We start from the raw sequence: 23,843 nt of genomic DNA, 5'->3' as shown, positions 1-23,843 counted from the left end.
GAGCAGCTGAACTGAATTGATCCTTTGAAAGTGATAGTAAGACAAACGTCGACAAGAATAAAGCAAGAGTATTTAAATGTTGCCGAATTACTTCAGACGATGCTGAGGGAATTTGATCAGGGAATAAGATACTTTAAGTGGTTGATGGGTTTTGCTGTTTGGGCAGCAAAATGAGTGACGATCGAAAGAGAGAACATAAAATCCAGACAAGCAATAGCTAGAAAATGTACGAAAGAAATTTGGTAACACTGAATATAAATTTTAATGTTACGAAGACTTTTCTGACGATATTTATCTGTGGTGCACCCTGGTATGGCAGTACATCGTGGACGATAAACAGTTCAGACAAGAGAATGTGTGTCTTTCAGATTGTGGGGAGACAAGGAAGTTGAGGCGCAGCTTGCATCACGCAGCTTTCAGTCTGGTAGTGGAGAGTGAGTGTGTGTGTGTGTGTGTGTGTGTGTGTGTGTGTGTGTGAGTGAGAGAGAGAGAGAGAGAGAGAGAGAGAGAGAGAGAGAGAGAGAGAGAGAGAGAGAGAGGCAGAGAGGCAGTTGAGACGGGGTGGAGTTGGGGGGAGGGGGCAAAAATTGTACAGGAGGATCCAGGCTTCAATGCAGGTTGAAATGACCGTAGGTTGCAGTAGTTGTGAAGAGTCCTGCACAGGATGGGTCAGCGTGGAGAGCTACATATACGAGCCTTCACACTGAACACTGAGCGAAATGAAAATTCCGTAGAAACAGTTTCAGATGAAAGTGAACGTTCAGCAAATGAAATTTTGAGCAGACAGTGGCAGCAACCTCGACTAACTACACTCGGACCTGGCGATTTTGGGAGGGTGGTGGTTCACATCCCAGCTCCGCCCCCCAGACCCACGTTTTCTGCGGTTGCCTGAAACCCGCCGAGGAGAATGCTGGTGCGAGCCCATCCCGCTGATCACGCCGTGACGCACTTGCTTCCCCAGCTGGAGCTTCAACAGTGAACTCTGTCAGCGCGTTGAACCCTCATCTTCCTTCCTTCCTTCCTTCTAGATAATTAGAAAAAATGATATCACTACGAAAAAAGTAGCTTGAAAATATTTAGTAACAAATTATTTGGAACAACAAATGAAATTATTTGAACAACCGGCAATATTTTATTTTTTGTTGGTCGCAGATGGTGTACTTCATCGCTTTCTGACGAGAAATGCTGGTGAGGACTCAAGGAGATGGTCCTGTGAAGATATTGTGGACATTTCACTTTTTTTAAATTGCAAATGAAAAGAAGACTATTAACTGATATCGTCAGACTGCCCGTTATCCCTTATGCAACATCTGCTTTGACCTGTGAATCACATGATGTGCTCATCAAGCTGCGAGTGTTTCAGTTCCAACTAGCTACGTGAATTCTTAATGAATCATTATAGAACTTCTCTGAAAATTTCCATCCATTTCCTACAGAATGAGGTAGTTTATTGTGGGAGAGTTAATAGCGTTGTAATTAATCGAAGCTGCAAGACAGAGGGCAAGAACAATTGGTATCTTTATTTGCAAGCACAGATGAAGGTTTTCTCATTACAGTTACTATGTCCCGTCACCTTGTTCATATTACGTCACTGTTGAAGAGTTCCTCAATGTTTTTCTATAGACTTAAGAGATTACCGTTTAACACACATGTAGAGGAATATAACTGTCTCACAACGAGGAACCTTGTGAGGTAAAAGGCGAGAGTTGTGGCGCCCTGAAAGTTGACGTGGCCTCGTGGTGCCGAACGTCAGCCGGGGCTGGAGGACTGTCTGGGAACTCCATGTTGACACAGTGTCGAGGACTGCGCTTTGTGCCGATGAAGGGGAGGTGTGTGCCGGCAGTGCCACAGGTGGCGGACTTTGTGAAACCGTAATGGCAGACATTTCACAGTCCACGTAGAAACTGATAATAGCCAGAAGAATCATTATACCTTAAAAAGAAACACGTACATTACCATTATTTGCACGATTCTGATGGTATAATCAGATGTTCAATATCTTTATTAGTTTAAAGTTTAGTATCTGACAGTAAATTGTGAAGTAACACCCAGCAACGAATTTCCAAAATCTAAACGGTTCATCCGATTTTGTCGATCTACGTGTCTGTAGAAAGCTATTAATGTGAAACTAAATTGGTATGAATTACAGACATGTAACTTTAATAGTACACGAGTTATTGGAGGTCAAAGTGGCCGATTACTTTTAATCGTATCGGCCATAAGTACTCCACAGTTACACCAAAAAAAACGGTAGAAGCATGCTCAGAAATAAATTTATTCGTCTATGGTCTTTGTTTATATCCGATATATGCTATTCGTGAAGAAATTCGTCAAATATTTGCTGCACTTTAGAAAGTACAGACACATTAGGCTACTGGCCTACTTTTAGTTTCTATTCCTTTGATGTACGTTTATTCGATTTGTTTATGTATTTAATAATGTGTGTTAGAGTGTGTTTACGGTCCAGCCGTAGGAATATTTATTTAATTTCATGTTATTTAAATGTAAATCCAGTATTTCGTAGGTGTTTCAATGTGTTTGTGAGTGTTCCTCGGCTTGAACACATGCCGGGAGTGCTCTAGCCAATCACAGCGCTCGTCAATGGGGAGACTACATGGAAGTGGGGGAGGAATATCGCGTCACGGAAGACTCGAGGGTGCTGGACGAGAAGCAGCGACGGGCAGTCTTGGGGGAGACTTGGAGGGTGGACCAGTTTGCGCGTGGTCGCGGGAGACACAAATACATGGGAACGCCGACTTGTGCATTTGTGAGATTTCCGTGCAGTGAACACGTAGTATGCGTTTAGAAGTGAATATCTCGCGAGCTATGTTGTTCATAACTAATTACGTGAAGTAGGAATCTACACTCCTGGAAATGGAAAAAAGAACACAGTGACACCGGTGTGTCAGACCCACCATACTTGCTCCGGACACTGCGAGAGGGCTGTACAAGCAATGATCACACGCACGGCACAGCGGACACACCAGGAACCGCGGTGTTGGCCGTCGAATGGCGCTAGCTGCGCAGCATTTGTGCACCGCCGCCGTCAGTGTCAGCCAGTTTGCCGTGGCATACGGAGCTCCATCGCAGTCTTTAACACTGGTAGCATGCCGCGACAGCGTGGACGTGAACCGTATGTGCAGTTGACGGACTTTGAGCGAGGGCGTATAGTGGGCATGCGGGAGGCCGGGTGGACGTACCGCCGAATTGCTCAACACGTGGGGCGTGAGGTCGCCACAGTACATCGATGTTGTCGCCAGTGGTCGGCGGAAGGTGCACGTGCCCGTCGACCTGGGACCGGACCGCAGCGACGCACGGATGCACGCCAAGACCGTAGGATCCTACGCAGTGCCGTAGGGGACCGCACCGCCACTTCCCAGCAAATTAGGGACACTGTTGCTCCTGGGGTATCGGCGAGGACCATTCGCAACCGTCTCCATGAAGCTGGGCTACGGTCCCGCACACCGTTAGGCCGTCTTCCGCTCACGCCCCAACATCGTGCAGCCCGCCTCCAGTGGTGTCGCGACAGGCGTGAATGGAGGGACGAATGGAGACGTGTCGTCTTCAGCGATGAGAGTCGCTTCTGCCTTGGTGCCAATGATGGTCGTATGCGTGTTTGGCGCCGTGCAGGTGAGCGCCACAATCAGGACTGCATACGACCGAGGCACACAGGGCCAACACCCGGCATCATGGTGTGGGGAGCGATCTCCTACACTGGCCGTACACCACTGGTGATCGTCGAGGGGACACTGAATAGTGCACGGTACATCCAAACCGTCATCGAACCCATCGTTCTACCATTCCTAGACCGGCAAGGGAACTTGCTGTTCCAACAGGACAATGCACGTCCGCATGTATCCCGTGCCACCCAACGTGCTCTAGAAGGTGTAAGTCAACTACCCTGGCCAGCAAGATCTCCGGATCTGTCCCCCATTGAGCATGTTTGGGACTGGATGAAGCGTCGTCTCACGCGGTCTGCACGTCCAGCACGAACGCTGGTCCAACTGAGGCGCCAGGTGGAAATGGCATGGCAAGCCGTTCCACAGGACTACATCCAGCATCTCTACGATCGTCTCCATGGGAGAATAGCAGCCTGCATTGCTGCGAAAGGTGGATATACACTGTACTAGTGCCGACATTGTGCATGCTCTGTTGCCTGTGTCTATGTGCCTGTGGTTCTGTCAGTGTGATCATGTGATGTATCCGACCCCAGGAATGTGTCAATAAAGTTTCTCCTTCCTGGGACAATGAATTCACGGTGTTCTTATTTCAATTTCCAGGAGTGTATTATTTCCCTGTTATTCAACTTATATTTTATTTAATTGCTGGACTATCGACGCCAATAAGTGTTTTGCAGTAGTAAAGGGCATTCTTAAAGGTACTTCTGCTATTGTACTCATTATTTAAAGTAATTAAAAATGGTACCAGCAGATTTTATTTAATTGCAATCTTTCATTTATAAATGTCTACGTCACATTCAAAATTCGCAATTGCCGAGTGATAGGAACTTTCGTCCATTCGTTTCATGTGTATATTCATATCGTATACTGTCTACTCAGCGGTGTTTAGCTTGTAATGCGGCAACTACGCATCCCATCCCCTAGACAACGAAACCAGCCAAAACTCTTAACATTTCGACTGTGAGTCTGTGGGTACATAGTTGAGGGCTGTGACACCTCGCATTTTATTTTTATTTTTGAAACCCTGCAAGCTGTATGAGAGCAAAGCTTATCGCATTTCTGGAAGACAGATGCAGGCAAAAATGTAAACCGTATAAAAAAATTAAAAAACAGGCTCTTTAGAGCAAATATTTTCGAATCAGTTTATGACATTCTTTTGTTGACTTGTATACACTGCAAAAAGTATTCGCCCACCTACTCTCCTTGGTCGATATTAAGCGTGGTTCGTAGCAGTTACAGATTTAACTGTGGCGTACAGATGCGGAAAATTTGTTGAAACACACATCTCGAGTGATCGAGGAAAACTACAAGATTCCTTATCAAAGGAATTAAGTGGTCAGTTGTAACACTCAGCAATACGTGTCCCTTATCGACTAATTGCAACAGCACTTTTTCGCGGAACGTCGGACACAGTTCGTACACGAATAACGACAACTAAGTGCTTGAAGATACGGTGATGCCATCTTTAATCACTGAAAATGAAGGAATGCTAATCATTTAATTCGCCAATGAGTGTCATTATAATGAAGTTGTGGCATCAGTTACGAAAAACTCACTAAATGCTAGTTACATTTAAGTTAGTTCTCTCAGACTTATGCAGTTACCATCTAATGATTTCTTTCTGTAAGATCCTTAAAAAAAACTGATAAAATAAAGAAGTTTATCGGATATAGTGCGAGGAAACTGCAGTTGGATTGTATTGATGCGTCTATGGAAACGAAGTATTGGTTATCGGCCCCTACGACGTAGGAGTGTCGTATTAATAAATTTGAAAAGGAACAATGGATGTTCGTCTCGGATGGAAAAGATAGAGGGGAAAGACAAAACCAACCATAACTGCGCGGGAAGGCATTCTGGGGTGTATCGAGTTTTCGGAGATACGCCTTCTGCAAGCAAGTGGCACAGCGCCGGTCATTACTAAATCCCGACGGGATGGTGACGACAATAAAGTTGTCGGAGGAAATAACGTAACCACTGCAGATTCAAGTGACGAGGGAAACAGGAGGACAAACTAATTAAAAGGCGCGAATAGTCCAACCCACCAGTCCGGAAGCTTGAAGAGTTCTACAGAATTTTAACGGGTTCACAAACGTAACTTTTCAGTTGGCCTGTCTGACTCGGTCATTGCCAGTCTTGAAGCTGGGAGATGTTAAGTGTAGTTGACGGCGCCATTCTAAGGTTTCATAAGACTGAGCTCTCTTATGGCCTAATGGAGGATTTACTCGAGGCGGGAAACCACTAAGCATTCGCGCAGTATCCTTTGCATGCGGGGAGGATAGCGTCCGGCTAGACAAGTGAAAGTTGCCCGAGGGCCCGACTGCATCGGAAATTCGGTGCGGGAGATGTTTGCATCTGCCGGCGGCGGCGGCCGTCGTCAACGACCGCGCCGCCTGGTCACTGAACCAACAGCCGCCGCCGCCGGCTCGGCTCGGCTCGCACCTCATTTATTCGGCCGTCCCCGGCTCCGACACATACCCAGCATCCCCACATACATATTCAAGACGGCAGCCCGCCACACACATAACTGTACTTCGCCACTATTCCATAAGCGACGGCAAAGGCACGCATTTCGCCGGTTCGCGACTGTAACGTCTGCGTACCGTCACTATGGTCCACTCTTCAGCTGCTATAAATACGTTACTATTACCGTACTGGCCCGCATATGAACCGAATTTTCTCCCTAATATTCGGCCACGAAAAATTAGGGTGCGGCTTAACTGCGTGGTCCTACAAATGCCGGTAGATTTTCGCCCCATAGAATTTTCAAAGTTTGGTTTTTAGAAATGCAGCAAAAATATCGTTAGTGTTCGGAAAAGTCGACTATTACAGTGCTCCCCCCTCCCCCCCCCCCCCCTATTTACACAACTAGAGAGTTCGCGCTACTGCCCCCGTCGGAGGTTCGAGTCCTCCCTCGGGCATGGGTGTGTGTGTGTGTAGTCCTTATGGTAAGTTAGTTTAAGTTAGATTAAGTAGTCTGTAAGCCTAGGGACCGATGACGTCAGCCGTTTGGTCCCACAGGAATTTACCACCTAAGAAAAAATTTAGTCTTCACCAATGAGTCCTAACGACGAAAGAAAATTATCGAACAAACTGCGGAATTCGGCACAGTCACGATGCGAATTTCCAACTGCCACCCGCTGTGTGAAGAGTGTATCATGTAGAGCAGCTTTCAGAACGGTCGTGGTTCGAACGCATCGCATGCTGACAGTGCTGGAACAAATTCTGGTACTGAAGTTAACAGCGACGCCAGTGAAGACGCCGGTTACAAGACGTATTTCTGCGTTATTCATCTACATTAGAACATAAAAATATGATTAAGAGTGACCTTACTGTAAAAAGTATTTGTAAATGGGTTACGTGCTGCAATTATTTCTCCAATGATGGACAGTATCCTCAGCTCGTTGCCGTTCTGTCAAACAGAATTTCTGCGTAGTTCCTGAACCCGACTGGAAAAATGCTTTGGCTTCTGTAAATGCACAGTTTTTCACCTCAGAAATTTTCGGTCAACGTTACATCTCTGCGACGGGCCGTTCATCTTTCATGAAGAATGCTCTAGTGAACTTTTCAGACATTCACCATCTTCGTGACATTTATTCACGACAGTTCCGCTACAGATAAAAAGGTATTATGTCTCTTTAAAACACGTAAGTTATAGGAGGCAGATGTGTTTCACTGTGCAGCATCACAGTCAGATTATGATTTTGATCATTCGCGTCCAGCGACTGTCTGCTGCTCCAATGAACAAAGGTGATACAGCGCCAATCATACTGGGGACTGTATTCCATGCCGTTTGTAACGCCGGAAATGCATATCATCCTATTTCCATCTATTGTACTATAAATTTGTTTTCCTTATTTTTGTTACCTGAATATATGACATTTCTGTGTCTTTACATATTGTTTTACTATTTGTGTATGTATATATATATATATATATATATATATATATATATATATATATATATATATGCATTTATGTCGATGTATAATTGGTTTGTTTCGTAAATATTATTTGTATTTTTACGCTGGGTCTTGCCTACGGAAAACTGCTATCGAACGATTACATCGATAGGTCGTGTGAAGAATCAAAGTGTGTAGGATCTTTGGTAGTGTTAACTCGGTCGCGTGGAGCGCGGGCAGAGAGAGTCTGGCTGGAGTAGCGAGTGCAGCAGGTGTGCTGTGTGAAGCTCCCGCGAGTTGCCGCGCTTTCGGGGTTTGGCAGCATGTAATTGCGCTCGACTTGCGATGATAGTTTCTGACATAGTGTCGTGGACTGGAAGCATTAGCTGGCGCACATCAAGAGCCCGTTTCGTCTGGTGACCGTGTCGAGAAGAAGGCGCGCCAACATCCAGCTTCTGCAACAGCGACGGCCGACAATGAGTGACTGTCGCCACCTCCTCGATCGACGGCTTCAAACCTTCAATCAACCAACAAGGAAGACTGGAAGCACGTAAAGTTTTAGAACTGTATGGCAGACCTCAGCTTTTCAAACTTTTAAAATTGTTGCATAACAAAATTACAGCAACTTAGCATGAACGTTTGTTGCTCAATTGTCCCAATTGCATTACCAAACAGGGTCCCTTCCTTTTCCGGAATGAACCCGAGTGTCGTTGAAATTCAAATTCGATTTCACTGCTTTAATTTCAAAGTTTAGTTAAAGTATTCATAGCTGGCTACAATATTAGATTACGCAAGCACAAATTAAGAGTGCGAGTTTTGTTACCATATTTTAGCTTACCTGTGACTGCAGCTCAGCTTGGTACGTACTAAATTTTACTATTGTTAATTGTTCAGAATCATTTATTTCAAGTTCAAAGTTAAATCTATTATTTCTAAATTGCGTAGATTCAAGTAGCTTTTGAAATGATTGTTGAGGTAGTCCAAGACTATCCGTATTTTACTGAATTTCGATGTGCTTCAGAAAGAAAGCTCACTATTAACTTCAGTCACTAAATTAAATTTCCATTTTCCGGTTTTATTAATTCTTTTGCTAAATTAAGTCAGAGTGTAGCGAAATTTATTACTTCTGACAAACTTTCAGTTTTCACACTGCCCGTGTCAACCTTCAGTTGCCACGCTTCTAGTGCTAATTATATGTGTAATAACCTTTCTTTTTCAGTTACTATAGTAATTGTCCTTAGGACTGGCGACCGTAATTTCCCCCAAATCTCAAATATCTAATTACCGCTATTTAATTGATAACCTAACGGCCGCACATTTACTTTCTTTATTAACTTTACCCCTTTTCATTAGCATTTTTCCTTTCATTTAGATGTAACCCTTTCCTCCCTCTTTACCGACAGATTAACTTCGGTGACGATTGCTTTTCCCAAATTTCCATTAGGTACACGCGGTTAAATTTTTCACTGTCATTAAGGTCGTTAAGTGAGGGGGGGGGGGGGGGTTACACGTTGACCGGAACGCGGCACTCCCGAACTTTTTATAAGCGGTTACTCGTGGAGAACGGTTAGCTGTAACACAGTGTAGAAGGCTGTCAGTTTGTCACGCGTACCGACAGTTAAGGAAAACGTGGTGATGGCGACTTATGCACGACTCGTAGTGCATTGGCAAGAGATCATAATGGGCAAGATGCACTCACCAGCGCTCAAATTACTCAACACAGCAGGTGCTTAACAATACTTCTGTGCCCATACTTCTGTGCCCACGTGTTACAAGGGGTCACACATTTCCGTTAGCAACTCCAATGATTTGGTTCGAGATCGTAGTCCATCATTACCTAGATAAACTGATCACCAGTGACCAGGTGGTGTTCTCTCAATACTGCACCCCGCTCTCTGCCAGCGACAGGTCAGCAGGGAACCAAACGCTATAACAGTGTCACTCAATCCCACGAGTCATCCGCCATCTCGATTTCCGAAACATGTCAACTCTTTAAGTAAGGCGAACGCCCGAAGACATTAATTCATTTCCCTCGCTACAATCCGCCATTCGACATAGAGAACGGTTTGTGGGTGTCCGTGTGGACCACTGTTTGCAGTCCTATTATTTTATAAAAAGTTTCCGTACATGAATCACATCCAAGAGTTGTATATGTATACTCAGCCACCAAATTTAGTCCGTTGTACACTCGATATTCTGTAATGACAGTCTTCCTATGTGAGACAATAACAATGAAAGCATGTCATGTTTAAGCGTACGTTGAGGGACGTGTGGATAAGCAACCTCCTCCCTTCTCCCCACGACTCATCGTTGACGTAACAATACGTTCCACTGGCAAAAGAATTGGTATGTGGCGAATCTTAGTTATACAGCAAGATATGGGTAGTTTCATGTGTTTTTATTCTGTTCGTCGTCTATATTTTACACCTATCGTTTATCAGGAGTGTGATGGTCTGAAACTAGTCATCCTGATTTCTCGGTTAAATCACATTGCAATGGTTACCAAAATGAATACATTTCTGCACATGAACGAATTAGATAATAGTTTGCTTTTCACAATGTGGCAGCAGTTTGGAATTTGTCCTTTCTGTATTTGTATGCTAATTTTCCTATTCAAATATTCGAGGAGTGAGAAAAATCTGGTGAATTTTCTAGTCCGGGGTTTCTAGTATCTCAATCTTGCTCAATTGAATATCTTCGGGATGAATTACACGGTTGGTAGCGCACAGAAAATACTGTATTTTGTTATTCATCATGTCACAGGAAAATTAGGAAAATCAGATATTAATGTAACAGTTTAGTGGGAAGTCTCTAAGTATATGCTAACAGCATGAGAAAGAGACCCTTCCCACAATAGGTCCACTGCTGACAACTGAAACAAAGAGGAAGAGGTGTCTGCGAACTTGTGACAACGTAATGCTCTTACAGCTTCTAGCAGAGTATATTAATGTGTGGCACCAATCATCTGAAATACCTCCCACTGCGTTCAACTTCCTTCAGTAATGGTGGCAAGACGTTAGAGTGTCAAATTACATTACAAACGACTATGTGATTGTCTTACTCTAGTTGGGGCCACCCTACATTAGACACTACGTGCAGATTGATTATCTTTGCCACACCTGGTGACTCAGCCTGAATGGAATCTATATCGCAACGTGATAAGCTATCAGTTTTACGCAGTATCGATGTATAACCTTGCAACACTACTTTATCTGCCTTTGAAATATAATTGTATTGAGGGTTTATCTGCTGCTGAGTTGATAAGAACCATAGTAGTTACGTTAACCGGAGTAGATTTAAATTTTGTGTCTGCGCTACAAAGCCAACTAAAAATGCTTCATGTCAATAATTGTGCTGTTTATGGATCTTCAAGTTACAAAGACTAGAAATACTTCCATCTAACGGAAGGTCATACGTGGTGACGCGAAAGTTACGAAAACAAAGTTATACACATGTATTGTCAACAGGCAATGGTGGTCGAGAGGTAAAGTTGAGAACGCATTCTGTATCGCTATTTTTTCCCTTACTAATGTAAAAGGCCATAAGAAATAACAATCCAATCTGCCACATTAAGAAGAGTCTTCCTCTTTTCAAAAAAAAAGAAGAAATGAGTAAACTGTTAGAGCCAGACAACTTTACGCGGACTGTCAGACATTAAAGACGTTTCCTTGAACGATGTGATGAAACGTCAGCAGTGACAAACTATACGTGTGCGTTATTCCCTTTTCTACTCGCACTGGTACTGCGATAAAGTGATACCACAGTCAAGGAACCTAAAACTATTTCTCTCGCTTTTGAAAGTACACGGATTTTCCATAAAATCAGTTTCCCTCCTCGTTGTGAAATGTGAGAGGTATGAAGAGACGATTAGACATCGTGTCTGCACAAGCATCACTAAGAAAGCCTTATCTCTTCTCATATATTTCGCAATTTTTCTTCCATTTCGTTAAAAATCAAGTGAGTTACTACGATGCATAAATGATCAGTCATTTTCTTAGTGACAGTATTGAATTTTAATATATTAGGCGGTGAACACGTTGAAAACGTTCCTACAGGACAGAGCGTATGTAGTCCATGACTTGACTTTTCTGGACATCCAAAGCTGTAAGTTTGTGATATGTGTGACAATATGGCTAATGTCTGGAATTCTAATTTTTCGTAAGTTCTGACGTACTTTTATTACTGGAGCGTTAATTTTTATAGGTAGGAAGTACAGTTGCGGTAGATTTATGCTCATGAGCAGCTGTCTCCGTGTGAAGGGAGAACCGATAGAGGTACTCAAGGTACCCTCCGCCACACACCGTCAGGTGGCTTGCGGAGTATGGATGTAGATGTAGAAGGTAAGTATCACTGTTTCAGTTACTTGATTTCTCCAATTAGCTTGCAATATCTTTCGGAAACCGCTTAAATTTGCGAGTACATTTGCTGATATTTCATTAACTGTGCATTTCATACGTTTCTTTTAGATACTGTCCTTTTCTAAAACTATTCTCAATTTTCAGGTAATTTTTAGAAAAGTAATTTCTGATCTCGCTTGAAGAAAGCAGTAACACGCGAAAGAAAATCTCTTTCTGGATTATTGTTAAAGTTGCTCGGCGTTTTGGTTAGCAAGAACAGAGTCACAGAGGGTGTTGAGATAAAAGGCCTCATAGTGACGTCACTTGCCGAGAGAGGAAAAGTACATATGAAAGCCGAGGAGGCATGACAGCACTCCTTATCGATGTTTGACCACTCGACGTTGGGAAACTATGTCACGGTGAAACTCCGTGACAAGAAATCGATAAGTATTGGCGTCTGTAGATAAACTGGGAGTGCGCTAAAATCGAGTCACGGTTGTGTTATCAAAGCGTATCGGAAGAGCTAAATTTGCCAGTCAACGACGTAGACGACTCCAAATGTTTGCAGAACGCCTGAGTCGGTTCACTGATCACACGCACGAGAATCCGTATCAGTTTGCGTCTAAGATCAAAGTAAAGGCAAACAGAACTTCATGGAACATCAATTTTTCGATTGTCACTCTACATGCAGATAACATTTTTATTGGGCTGAAAGATCATAATGCAAGCTGCACCACCATTTATTTTAGAAGGCAAAACTCTCAAAAGACGAAAGAGAACTTAAAACTCGAGAAAAGTTTGACCTACTTTAAACGAAGTAGTATCCACTGCTTAAGTGATTGTAGAAACACTATGCGGATCTGTTATTCGTTTTATTTGAGCCGTAGCACATCAACGATAACCGAAGAGATGGTGGTGGTGTGCGGGATTTGTACTAAGCGTTATTTGCTCAGGGAAGCTAACTTACGTGAGGCTGCTCGTCTTGCTGACATACTGGCAACATGGAACTCAAGTCACAGCATTGGTCCTGGCCACCTGATCGTTTCAACGTAGAAACGCTGAGTATTAATAGCAGCTATTGGTACCAAGTAGAAATACAAAGTGCAGCAGCGGTTATTATGCCAGGAAAAGGATACCTCATAAAGGAAAATTGACTTTTGAAGTTAAATTTAAAAAATATGTATCGAACAAAAAGTTATGTCAACATGATGATTAACCTTGTAACAAAATCTGCAACACACAACACATAACACACAACAGAACGGTTCAGGTCACACTGTCTACATTTTTAGGCTTTATTCCACTGAAGAAATACTATCTTTCACCCCTGTTCTTAGTTTTTTCCAGTATCTGGGGTCCCGCCGAATGTGACACTTCGGTTGATAAATCCGTTTACTTATTTATGGTAAAGAGACGACATCTCTTGCAGCAGAGCTCTTGAGACAAAGCTGACCGCAGGACGTATCGGCTGCGCTATTGTCACGTGCTTGCCCGGCATCAAGAGGAAGCTGGCGTCTCAGTGCCGATCACCTCCACAATGAATCTGCGCTCTGCAGATGAATGCTAGGACCGGCCTGCTTCTACATAGGCCAGACAGGTAGATCCATCACACCAACAGTTTGTAACCCCAATCAACTTGAAACTATATGTACATCAACTGATGGCACAAATTGTACATCTATCTGTATATTTTAAAACATTAACCAATGTATTACGCCAAACTTCAGTTAGTTATATGTAAAAGATGTAATATTAGAATCCGCTGCTTTGGAAAGTTTGCTCTAATCCAATCACTCCTTCCACTCTCTCCCCTTCCTCCCCGTCTGGCTCAAGCCTTTCATCCCTATCTGCGAATCCTTACCAAAATTGTTATTTACGCGAATTGTACCAATGTAGCCAACATAATTACTGTGCTTAACGTTTGCAGTTTGTTACCTGATTATATAACGAGTATAAAATTTAAGCTATCAAAGCTGACAGGTCCGAGGCATTTTGCTCTGATTGGATCTGTCAGCTTTTATAGCTTAAATTTTATACTCGTTATATAATCAGGTAACAATTGTGAAGGGACAGATCAAGATAAGATGGATAGTTTTTATGAGGCACTCAGTGATGTAGTTGTTAGAGTAAAGGACAAGGTCAGTGTTCTGCTCATGGGTGATTTTAACGCCAGGATTGGAAATCGAACAGAAGGGTATGTAAAGGTTATGGGTAAATTTGGAGAGGATATGGAGGCCAACAGGAACGGGAAATAACTCTTGGATTTCTGTGCCAGTATGGGCTTAGTAATCACAAACTCCTTTTTTAAACATAAGAACATTCACCAGTATACTTGGGAAGGCAGGGGAACCAGATCTGCCATTGACTATATAATAACAGATCAGGAATTCAGGAAGGCTGTGAGGGACACACGTGTATTCAGGGGATTCTTTGATGACACTGATCATTATTTAATCTGCAGTGAAATTGGGATTGTGAGGCCGAAAGTGCAGGAGGTCAGGTCCATATGTAGGAGGATAAGAGTGGAGAAACTTCAGTATAAGGAAATCAGGCACAAGTACATAACAGCGATCTCAGAAAGGTACCAGTTAGTTGAAAGTAGTCAATTAGTCATTGGAAAAGGAATGGACAAGGTACAGGGACACAGCACTAGAAGTGGCTAAAGAATGTCTTGGAACAGTAGTGTGTAAAAGTAGGATGAAGCAAACAGCTTGGTGGAATGATACAGTCAAGGCAGCCTGTAAAAGGAAAAAGAAGGCGTATCAAAAATGGCTACATACCAGAACCCAGGTAGACAGAGAAAGTTATGTTGAAGAAAGAAACAAAGCCAAACAGATAATTGCAGCATCCAAGAAGAAATCGTGGGAAGACTTTGGAAACAGGTTGGAGACTATGGGTCAAGCTGCTGGAAAACCATTCTGGAGTGTAATTAGCAGTCTTCGAAAGGGAGGTAAGAAGGAAATGACAAGTATTTTGGACAGGTCAGGAAAACTGCTGGTGAATCCTGTGGATGCCTTGGGCAGATGGAGGGAATATTTTGAAGAGTTGCTCAATGTAGGTGAAAATGCGATCAGTAATGTTTCAGATTTCGAGGTAGAATGGGATAGGAATGATGATGGAAATAGGATCACATTTGAGGAAGTAGAAAAAATGGTCAATAGATTGCAGTGCAATAAAGCGGCTGGGGCGGATGAAATTAAGTCGGAACTCATCATATACAGTGGAATTTCAGGTCTTAAATGGCTACACAGGATAATTGAAATGGCCTGGGAGTTGGGACAGGTTCCATCAGACTGGACAAAAGCAGTAATCACACCAATCTTTAAACATGGAAACAGAAAAGATTGTAACAACTACAGAGGTATCTCTTTAATCAGCGTTGTGGGTAAAATCTTCTCAGGTATTGTTGAAAGGAAAGTGCGAGTATTAGTTGAGGACCAATTGGATGAAAATCAGTGTGGGTTTAGGCCTCTTAGAGGTTGTCAGGACCAGATCTTTAGCTTAAGGCAATTAATGGAGAAGTGTTATGAGTGGAACAGGGAATTGTATCTATGCTTTATAGATCTAGAAAAGGCATATGACCGGGTTCCTAGGAGGAAGTTATTGTCTGTTCTACAAGATTATGGAATAGGAGGCAAACTTTTGCAAGCAATTAAAGGTCTTTACATGGGTAGTCAGGCAGCAGTTAGAGTTGACGGTAAATTGAGTTCATGGTTCAGAGTAGTTTCAGGGGTAAGACAAGGCTGCAACCAGTCTCCACTGTTGTTCATATTATTTATGGATCATATGTTGAAAACAGCTGGCTGGGTGAGACCAAGATATGTGAACACAAAATAAGCAGTCTTGCATATGCGGATGACTTAGTTGTGATGGCAGATTCGATTGAAAGTTTGCAAAGTAATATTTCAGAGCTAGATCAGAAGTGTAAGGACTATGGTATGAAGATTAGCATCTCCAAAACGAAAGTAATGACAGTGGGAAAGAAATATAAACGGATTGAGTGCCAAATAGGAGGAACAAAGTTAGAACAGGTGGACGGTTTCAGGTACTTAGGATGCATATTCTCACAGGATGGCAACATAATGAAAGAACTGGAAGCGAGCTGTAGCAAAGCTAATACAGTGAGCGCTCAGCTACAATCTACTCTCTTCTGCAACAAGGAAGTTAGTACCAAGACTAAGTTATCTGTGCACCGTTCAATCTTTCGACCAACTTTGTTGTATGGGAGCGAAAGCTGGGTGGATTCAGGTTACCTTATCAACAAGGTTGAGGTTACAGATATGAAAGTAGCTAGGATGATTGCAGGTACTAGTAGATGGGAACAATGGCAGGAGGGTGTCCACAATGAGAAAATCAAAGAAAAACTGGGAATGAACTCTATAGATGTAGCAGTCAGGGCGAACGGGCCTAGATGGTGGGGTCATGTTACACGCATGGGAGAAGCAAGGTTACCCAAGAGACTTACGGGTTCAGCAGTAGAGGGTAGGAGGAGTCGGGGCAGACCGAGCAGAAGGTACCTGGATTCGGTTAAGAATGATTTTGAAGTAATAGGTTTAACATCAGAAGAGGCACCAGTGTTAGCACTGAATAGGGGATCATGGAGGAACTGTATAAGGGGGGCTATGCTCCAGACTGAACGCTGAAAGGCATAATCAGTCTTAAATGATGATGATGATGAAAGCTGACCGGATGGGATCTATATAACCTCTGAAATATTTATTCCAACGCATGTATTCAACATCTCAAACCAAAGATGTCCAAAATCCTTTAAAACTTATTCCATAATAATACTGTTATGATGTGATTAATGTTTCTCTTTTACTATATGATACCTGCACCTAATGGTTTCCAGACCCAATGTTTGTTTACAAAATATGATAGTACGTGTGTGATCCGTTACGACAGTGAAAGTAACCTGTGACCACTGGAGGTATTCTATTTTAGCTACATTATTTTCACCCTTGTGTATGAATCTAGTTTTTTGTCAAAAAAACCCAAAACCATGTTCTGAAATAGTGTTTTGTTTTCTCCACTAGACAGGGTCACATGTTCCTCGAAAAATCACAACACACACCATAGTAACAAATGTAGATCCACCTGATGCTGGAGGTTTAAACTTTTGAAACGCGTCGTGGAAACAAACAGTGACTGGTAACAGTGAACTTGTTGTTTCGTCCGAACTATTTTGTTATTCAATATTGCCAGTTCCTCACTGAAAAAGTGGCAATGTAAAAGGAAGTAGTGACCATTTCTATATACACGCACGACTTTTTAGAACCAGAGAATGACGACAAGCGCAGAGAAAAAGAATGATAATTTACCCTCTGTGTCGCACACTAGCTCCACTGTATCGGCTCCAACAGCACCAACTGCTCGTACCAACTACGACGAAAGAAGAAAACTGTAGTAATGTCACGCCTACTCCAACGACTTCGCATGCCATAAATTCATTGTTCAAGTGAGATGGGTAACAAGCTTAACGACATTTACGTTCACTGGTAGATTGCTCATATATAACAATTCACTTTTATTTATGTTCATCTCTTAAGTACAGTATGGAAGTACAATACTGGGGCGTGATGAAAATTAATGCCTCCCAAATTTTCGTCAGAAAACTCAAAGCTTTTTAAAGAAAACAAACGTTATTAACACTCCTCCTTCACGCCTACATATCTGTAGCCCTATGCCGCTAGAGGCCGAATCGTAGCGTGTTACGTAACGGTGTGCGACTTAACCATTTCGGTGCGTGAGACACAGCGTGCTGCCATCGAGTTTCGAATTCGGGGAGCACGGCAGGGCCAGACCGCACACGAGCGCTGGATAACTGCATCTGTTTTTGGCGAAATTCGCTTCTGATTTTCTCGAAATTCGCTTCATTTTTTATGAATGATAAGATGCACAAATTTATAATGGTTTTCACACTACACGAGTGAAGACAAAGCCTTTGTTCTTTGAAATTGACTGTCAAAAGAAGTGCTGATTCGGAAACTTTTCAACTGGAAGGTTTGCTTTTGCAAAAACTTTAACAATTTTTTTAGCCTTTGTTTTCTTCGTGGGGCTGTATTTAAGCTTTCAATAAATGTCAGTCCTGTCGATAAGAAACAGCATTTTCCTGCCGGTGAACTGAATTCGTCTCTCATTTAAGATCTTTCTCGACATTTTTCTTTTCCCGCCCGATTCGATGATTACAATATTTGCAGAATATTAATTTCCACGTCATGTGGGCATTCATAGCCGAGGGACCCATACTTGCCAAAACTAAAGATAAGCCGACAAGGCATATAGCATAGAAGTAGAAAAAAAAAAAACTATTCGATCGCCGATCCCTTCTGGCGTCGTGAGGGTCGAAATACGTATGGACCATCATTAGTGACTTCACTCATGTAGAAATTAGAAAACAACGAGCGAAGCGCAACACTAAACGTTCGGGAACGGCGACCCAGCAGCTGCATGTTGATTTCGGCAGAGTACTGACTGTTACCGTAGCACCTGAGGCTCGCATCTCGTAGCGGTGTTCGACGCAACCGCAGTTCAAAACATGCGCCACGTCTAAAGTGTCCGCATTATACTAACTTTTCACTTTAGCTAACAAACAAACGTGCTAGATCCTTTACTCTAAGATGCTACGTCCCACGTTGCATTACGCTTGCCTATTTTAGACAGACCAATCACCCGGCCGCAAATGGCATGGCATCGAAGTGTCGGCCGCAGTGAAACGGCGTTGCGCTCACGTACTCCCTATTCTGTAAACACGCTCTTGCGCACATCACCTTTCAAAATTCAGCTTCACCAGATGATGTACAATACCAGTAACCGGAAACTAGTTCATTTTCGATATTTATATCCAGAAAAAAGCTATTTCAAACTATCTCTCAAAAAACATTTCTTCTGGATCCAATTCGCTATGAAATATCACCTGTTAGGTAATTTCGTGTTTTCCCTTTTGCAGGCACAGTTCGCCGAATCTCATTTATCACAAAACGCGATTGTTTTTCCAGGTTCAAATGGTTCAAATGGCTCTGAGCACTATGCGACTTAACATCTGTGGTCATCAGTCCCCTAGAACTTAGAACTACTTAAACCTAACTAACCTGAGGAAATCACACACATCCATGCCCGAGGCAGGATTCGAACCTGCGACCGTAGCAGCCGCGCGGTTCCGGACTGCGCGCCTAGAACCGCTAGACCACCGCGGCCGGCTTTCCAGGTTCCTACGAGTAGTACATCAGGCACAAATACAGGATCTGTTTTACGTTACATTAGTGTTCAAGTTTTAAAATGAGGGGAGTCTGCATCGGATCTGTATCTTCCTTGCAGTCAACGCCAAGAAGCGGCATTTGAATTGCAATGTCTTCAGAATCTCCTCTGTGGCCTGAGGCAGATTTGGAGCAGAGTTTTTGAATTCCCCCATTTTCCCAGACGCACGAAACTGTAACTCCTGAGGCAGTCACCGACCGGCTGCCTGCCGCAGCACTGTACTGTACTCAGGTCTGCCAACTATCTCTTATTTCCCGGAAAATCCCGTGTTTTGTCTACTTTGTCAGATCCCGTGTCCCGTATTATTTCGAATTTATCCCGTACTTTTCTATCTTTTGTAATTATTATTATTATTATTATTATTATTATTATTATTATTATTATTATTATTATTATTATTATTATTATTATTATTATTATTATTATTATTCTGGATTTACAATGTGAGTACATTTTTCCAGCACCTATTCTAGATTACAGTAAGTCACTAGTTATTGTTCTCCACTCTTCTCTATTTGTCCATAAATCTTCAGGAATGTTGTTCTTCCTCATTGCTGACTGAACTCCCTGCTTCCATGTATCAGGTGGTCGTCCCCTTTTTCTTCTTCCAATTGGTACCCAGTCGATTATGCATTTTGGTAGCCTTTCCTGTTCCATTCGTCTGATGTGTCCATACCATTTAAGTTGTTTGTGCTCCATGAAATCAATAATTGAATTTTTACATTTCATCTTGTCTCTGATTACTTCATTTCTTATTCTTTCTCGTCTTGATATTCTTGCTGAACGTCTCCAGAAATCCATTTCTGTGGCTAATAATTTTGATTTCAGTTGCCATTTTATTGTCCACATTTCTGAACCATATGTAATAATGCTCCTAACTATTGTTTTAAAAATCCTTATTTTGTTATCAGTTGTTATGTGTTTGTCCCAGAGAATTCCATTTAATAAAGAGATTGTCGTCTTTCCAGAATTTTTTCTCGATCTAATTTCTTTGTCCTGTTTCCCATCATTTGTAATTTTCACACCTAAATATTTATATTCCTCAGTAGCTGTTATTGTTCCCATCCCTTCTTCTAATATTAAGTCTCCATTCACTCCACCAATACCATGTACTTTGTTTTATTCATGTTTACATTTAGACCTGATTTTTTTTATATTCTTGAATCAATTTTCTGGTCATATACTCTATGTCCTCATAGTCTTGGGCTATAATCAGTTGATCATCCGCAAATTGTAACGAGTATATTGTTCTATCATTTATTGGTATTCCCATAGCGTGACATTTTTTCTTCCAATTCTGTAAAGTTACTTCTGTATATATTTTATACAACGTAGGTAATAATAGTTCAAATAATGGACGTATTTAGCCTGAAACACTCACAGTTGACAGTGATTGTGCGCAGTAGGAGTTGCCGCAGCTGGCATCGACGCAGTACTAAAACAGTGACCTATATTGGCGGCATGACTTCCCGTACAAACGCGCGTGGAAGAAACGCTCGTGTGGCCGTACACTTTTGCGAACTGTAACTTGGCACGCGGACACCTTAGTTTCTGATCGGTGGCTCTCGGTGGCTGTCGGCGGACTTCGTGTCGCAGCGATTTACATATGTTCGTTGGCAACTGCGCAGTGAACTATTAGGCGGTGTCGACTGCGTTGTTATCTGCACTGTCGTCAACTTCGCCACTTGTATCTACTTCTAATTTCGCATTTATTTTGATAACCGACACGTACTGTTCGAAAGCTTTCTTTCTTATATAACTTGTCAGTACTAATAGTCATACCAATTTCAGTGCCTCCAAGGCACCAAGTATTTAACAGGTTACTTCAGTTGTGCACATACAGTAGCTGCTTTCGTGGAAGGTCAAAACAATTTAGTAGAGGACGTGACGTCGTCGTAGTCTAATTCGGAGTTTCTGTTTTCTTGATATGAGTAGCGACGAAGATAGTGTGAAATCACCCACATGGAAGAGAACCAAAAACATGTGTGTTTAACGTTCATGTCGGGAAGAAACGTATTCCTGGATTCGTCCTGTGAAAGCTAATTGTTTCAAAGCCTTCTGTCGTATCTGTAAACGGGAATTTAGTGTGGCACATGGAGGCAATACCGACTGCTCTCTGCATTCAATAACTGTTGATAAGCTATACGTCAATTTTGTAGTACCATTGCAATACTTTGTTTGGTGCAATTTAAAATTAAGTAAATATAAATTTAATGTAGTAATAAATATCTTTAATATCATTAGGCGATACAAACAAGGAGGGAAAAAAAGTATTGTGGGCGCACTAAAGCTGAAGCAATAGTGCAATAACTGTTGAGTCCAAAAACTGTTTTAGATTTTGTCACAATTTTAAACTGTCCCAATAAGTAGAGCAGACAGGAAGATGTTTCAAATTGTTTTGAGATATTTAGATCCCGAAATTGGAATTCAAAATAAACTTCTCGATTTTATAGAAGAGAACAGTGAAACAGCAATGTCTATTCACAATTTGTTAAAACGTTCCTTGGAGTCCCACAAACCTGATATAAACAATTGTAATGCTTTTTGTGCTGATAATGCCAACGTTAATTTTCAGTATTTCAACTGTTAAATGATGATAAACAAATATTCATGGCAAATCATTTTGCACAATGCGATGAAACATGCTTGTGATACCGTAGATGTTGATCTTTAAAATTTTGTCCTAAAATTAAATGGTCGCGTCTCCATTTCCGCAAAGCGAAGGGAAGTTCTAAAATCCTTTTTTATTTTGTAGATCCAGAATGGAGTGAAATTCGCTGACGTGTACCTAGTAGATGGTTTTCTTTAACACAAGCAGTTGATAGAATCGTTACAAATTGGGAAGCCATTAAAAGTTATATGGAAAGTACTGATGATTGTCCCAAAGCTCTAAAGACATTTTTAAACGATTCTAATGACATTGACAAAGATTTAACTTTCGAGATGTATGTAACTTTTTTTAACAGCACGCTCCGATGTTTCTGTAATGGAAACTTTTGAGGCAGTCAAGACTTTGATCAGTAACACTGTGCAAAGAATGAGTGACATATTTTGGTAGTAGCACATACAAAGTTTTAAGTAATGTAACTTGTTCCATAACTAGAAAACTCATTGAAGATAATCTTACGCAATTTCACGTGTCATTGAAAACATATTTGGGCAAGAATTTCAAATCTGAAGGTCAACTGCCAATGTCAGTTGAGTCTTAGCTCACAACTTAAACAAAGAGGTATCTAAAATTTAAGCATCTTCAAGGAATAATGGAGTCAGTGCAGATAGATGATTTAGATGACTTTATATGAAGAATTTTGTAATGTAAAGAATATTTTGAAGCAAAGCGTATCTATGGAAGGCAGTGCAAAAAGAAGGTGGGTTAATGTTTTTTATACCTTGAGAGCCAAAAATGTTCAGGTTCCCTGTTTGCTGAAAGTAGTTGGGGTTCCATTAAGCAATCCTTGTTCAAATGCTGAGGCAGAAAGAATTTGTTCCCTAATGAACGATAAGTGGACAAAAATGTACTATCGAGCTTATAAAAGCAGAACAGCAAGTAGCAGTGTATTTTAACTGCAGAGAATTCTTTACGTATGTAAATTCGAATGAATCTTCGCAAAAAGAAGCAGTCTGACAGTACATACAAGCAATTATGTAAAATAAAACATGTATGCACATTTTAAATGTATTTCTTTGTAGAAGACACTATTTGAATTTTTTATTTTGTAAGCTTTCTTCTCGATCGTTTATTTTATCTGTAAAAAGTTGGCAACCCTAACTGTACTGTACCTGAGGCTGCCAACAGCGCCTCTGACAGGGCCAGCAGGTAAGGCTGAGCCATCTGCGTGTCTGCGTAGCGGCGCGCTGGTGTGTTGTGTCGAGTTGAGTTGAGTTGCCGTGCGGTGTTGCGTCCGCCGCGGAACCGTCGAGTCGAATGCCGCCGGGTCTGGAGTGAGCCCTGGCTTTTTAACGCGCCGCTGCAGCCGCGACGGCCCCACTGCCGCGCTTGCACCACTAAATCACGCGAGCCGACCTAATCGATGGGGAAACTGCGCACACGCCCAGCGCCTCTTATCTAATCCGCGGATACAGGACCTGAGCCCCTTGCGCTCTCCACGATATCGTCCGTGTCATTTCCGGCCTGCCCCCACCGTAAATCTGTTGCGTATTTCGTAAAGGTTAGACGATGTAGCTGTTATGCAATTAAACAAATCGTCGAAGGAATGCCTACATTCGTTCCAACACCGGAACTGATAGCTTTCCCTATCGTGCAGCAGAACATCAATACGGTAAATGACTCATAAGTGGCATGATACTGAGCAACACCACTAACGTGCTGCAGGATTAAAATGACGACCTCGAAATGTGCTCTGGTATTTTTCTCAGTGAAGTCAGAATGATGTGTAGTAGAACACACGTGTATGTTAACACTTTACTATGACGCTTGATTGGTTATCGTACGGCACGACCGGCTGAGAGACCCCAAGGCATGTTCAGCAGGCAAACTGGGGAGGTTTCTCTTTCATTCGAGCAGTGTTCCACCTCTCCTTGGCGAAGTGAGAGAATTTTGTATGTGTTGAGACTAGGTGACTAATACGTGTGTGTGTGTGTGTGTGTGTGTGTGTGTGTGTGTGTGTGTGTGTGTGTGTGTGTGTGTGTGTGTGCGTGCGCGCGCGCGC

At 42.2% G+C, this 23,843-nt stretch overlaps 1 protein-coding gene across 1 annotated transcript in view; it reads right to left on the bottom strand.

Moving 5' to 3' along the window:
* The window catches only part of LOC126187900 (cholesterol 7-desaturase nvd), a 78,497-nt gene extending 55,452 nt beyond the window's left edge, over positions 1 to 23,045 (bottom strand). The window contains exon 1 of the mRNA XM_049929250.1: positions 22,954 to 23,045. Coding sequence (XP_049785207.1) covers positions 22,954 to 23,005 — 52 coding nt within the window. The 5' untranslated portion in view covers positions 23,006 to 23,045. The remainder of the gene's footprint in view (positions 1 to 22,953) is intronic.
* Positions 23,046 to 23,843: the final 798 nt, after the last annotated feature.

Source organism: Schistocerca cancellata, chromosome 5 (assembly GCF_023864275.1).
Source record: "Schistocerca cancellata isolate TAMUIC-IGC-003103 chromosome 5, iqSchCanc2.1, whole genome shotgun sequence".
Classification (NCBI taxonomy): Eukaryota; Metazoa; Arthropoda; class Insecta; order Orthoptera; family Acrididae; genus Schistocerca; species Schistocerca cancellata.
This window is presented reverse-complemented; position numbering and strand designations above follow the sequence as displayed.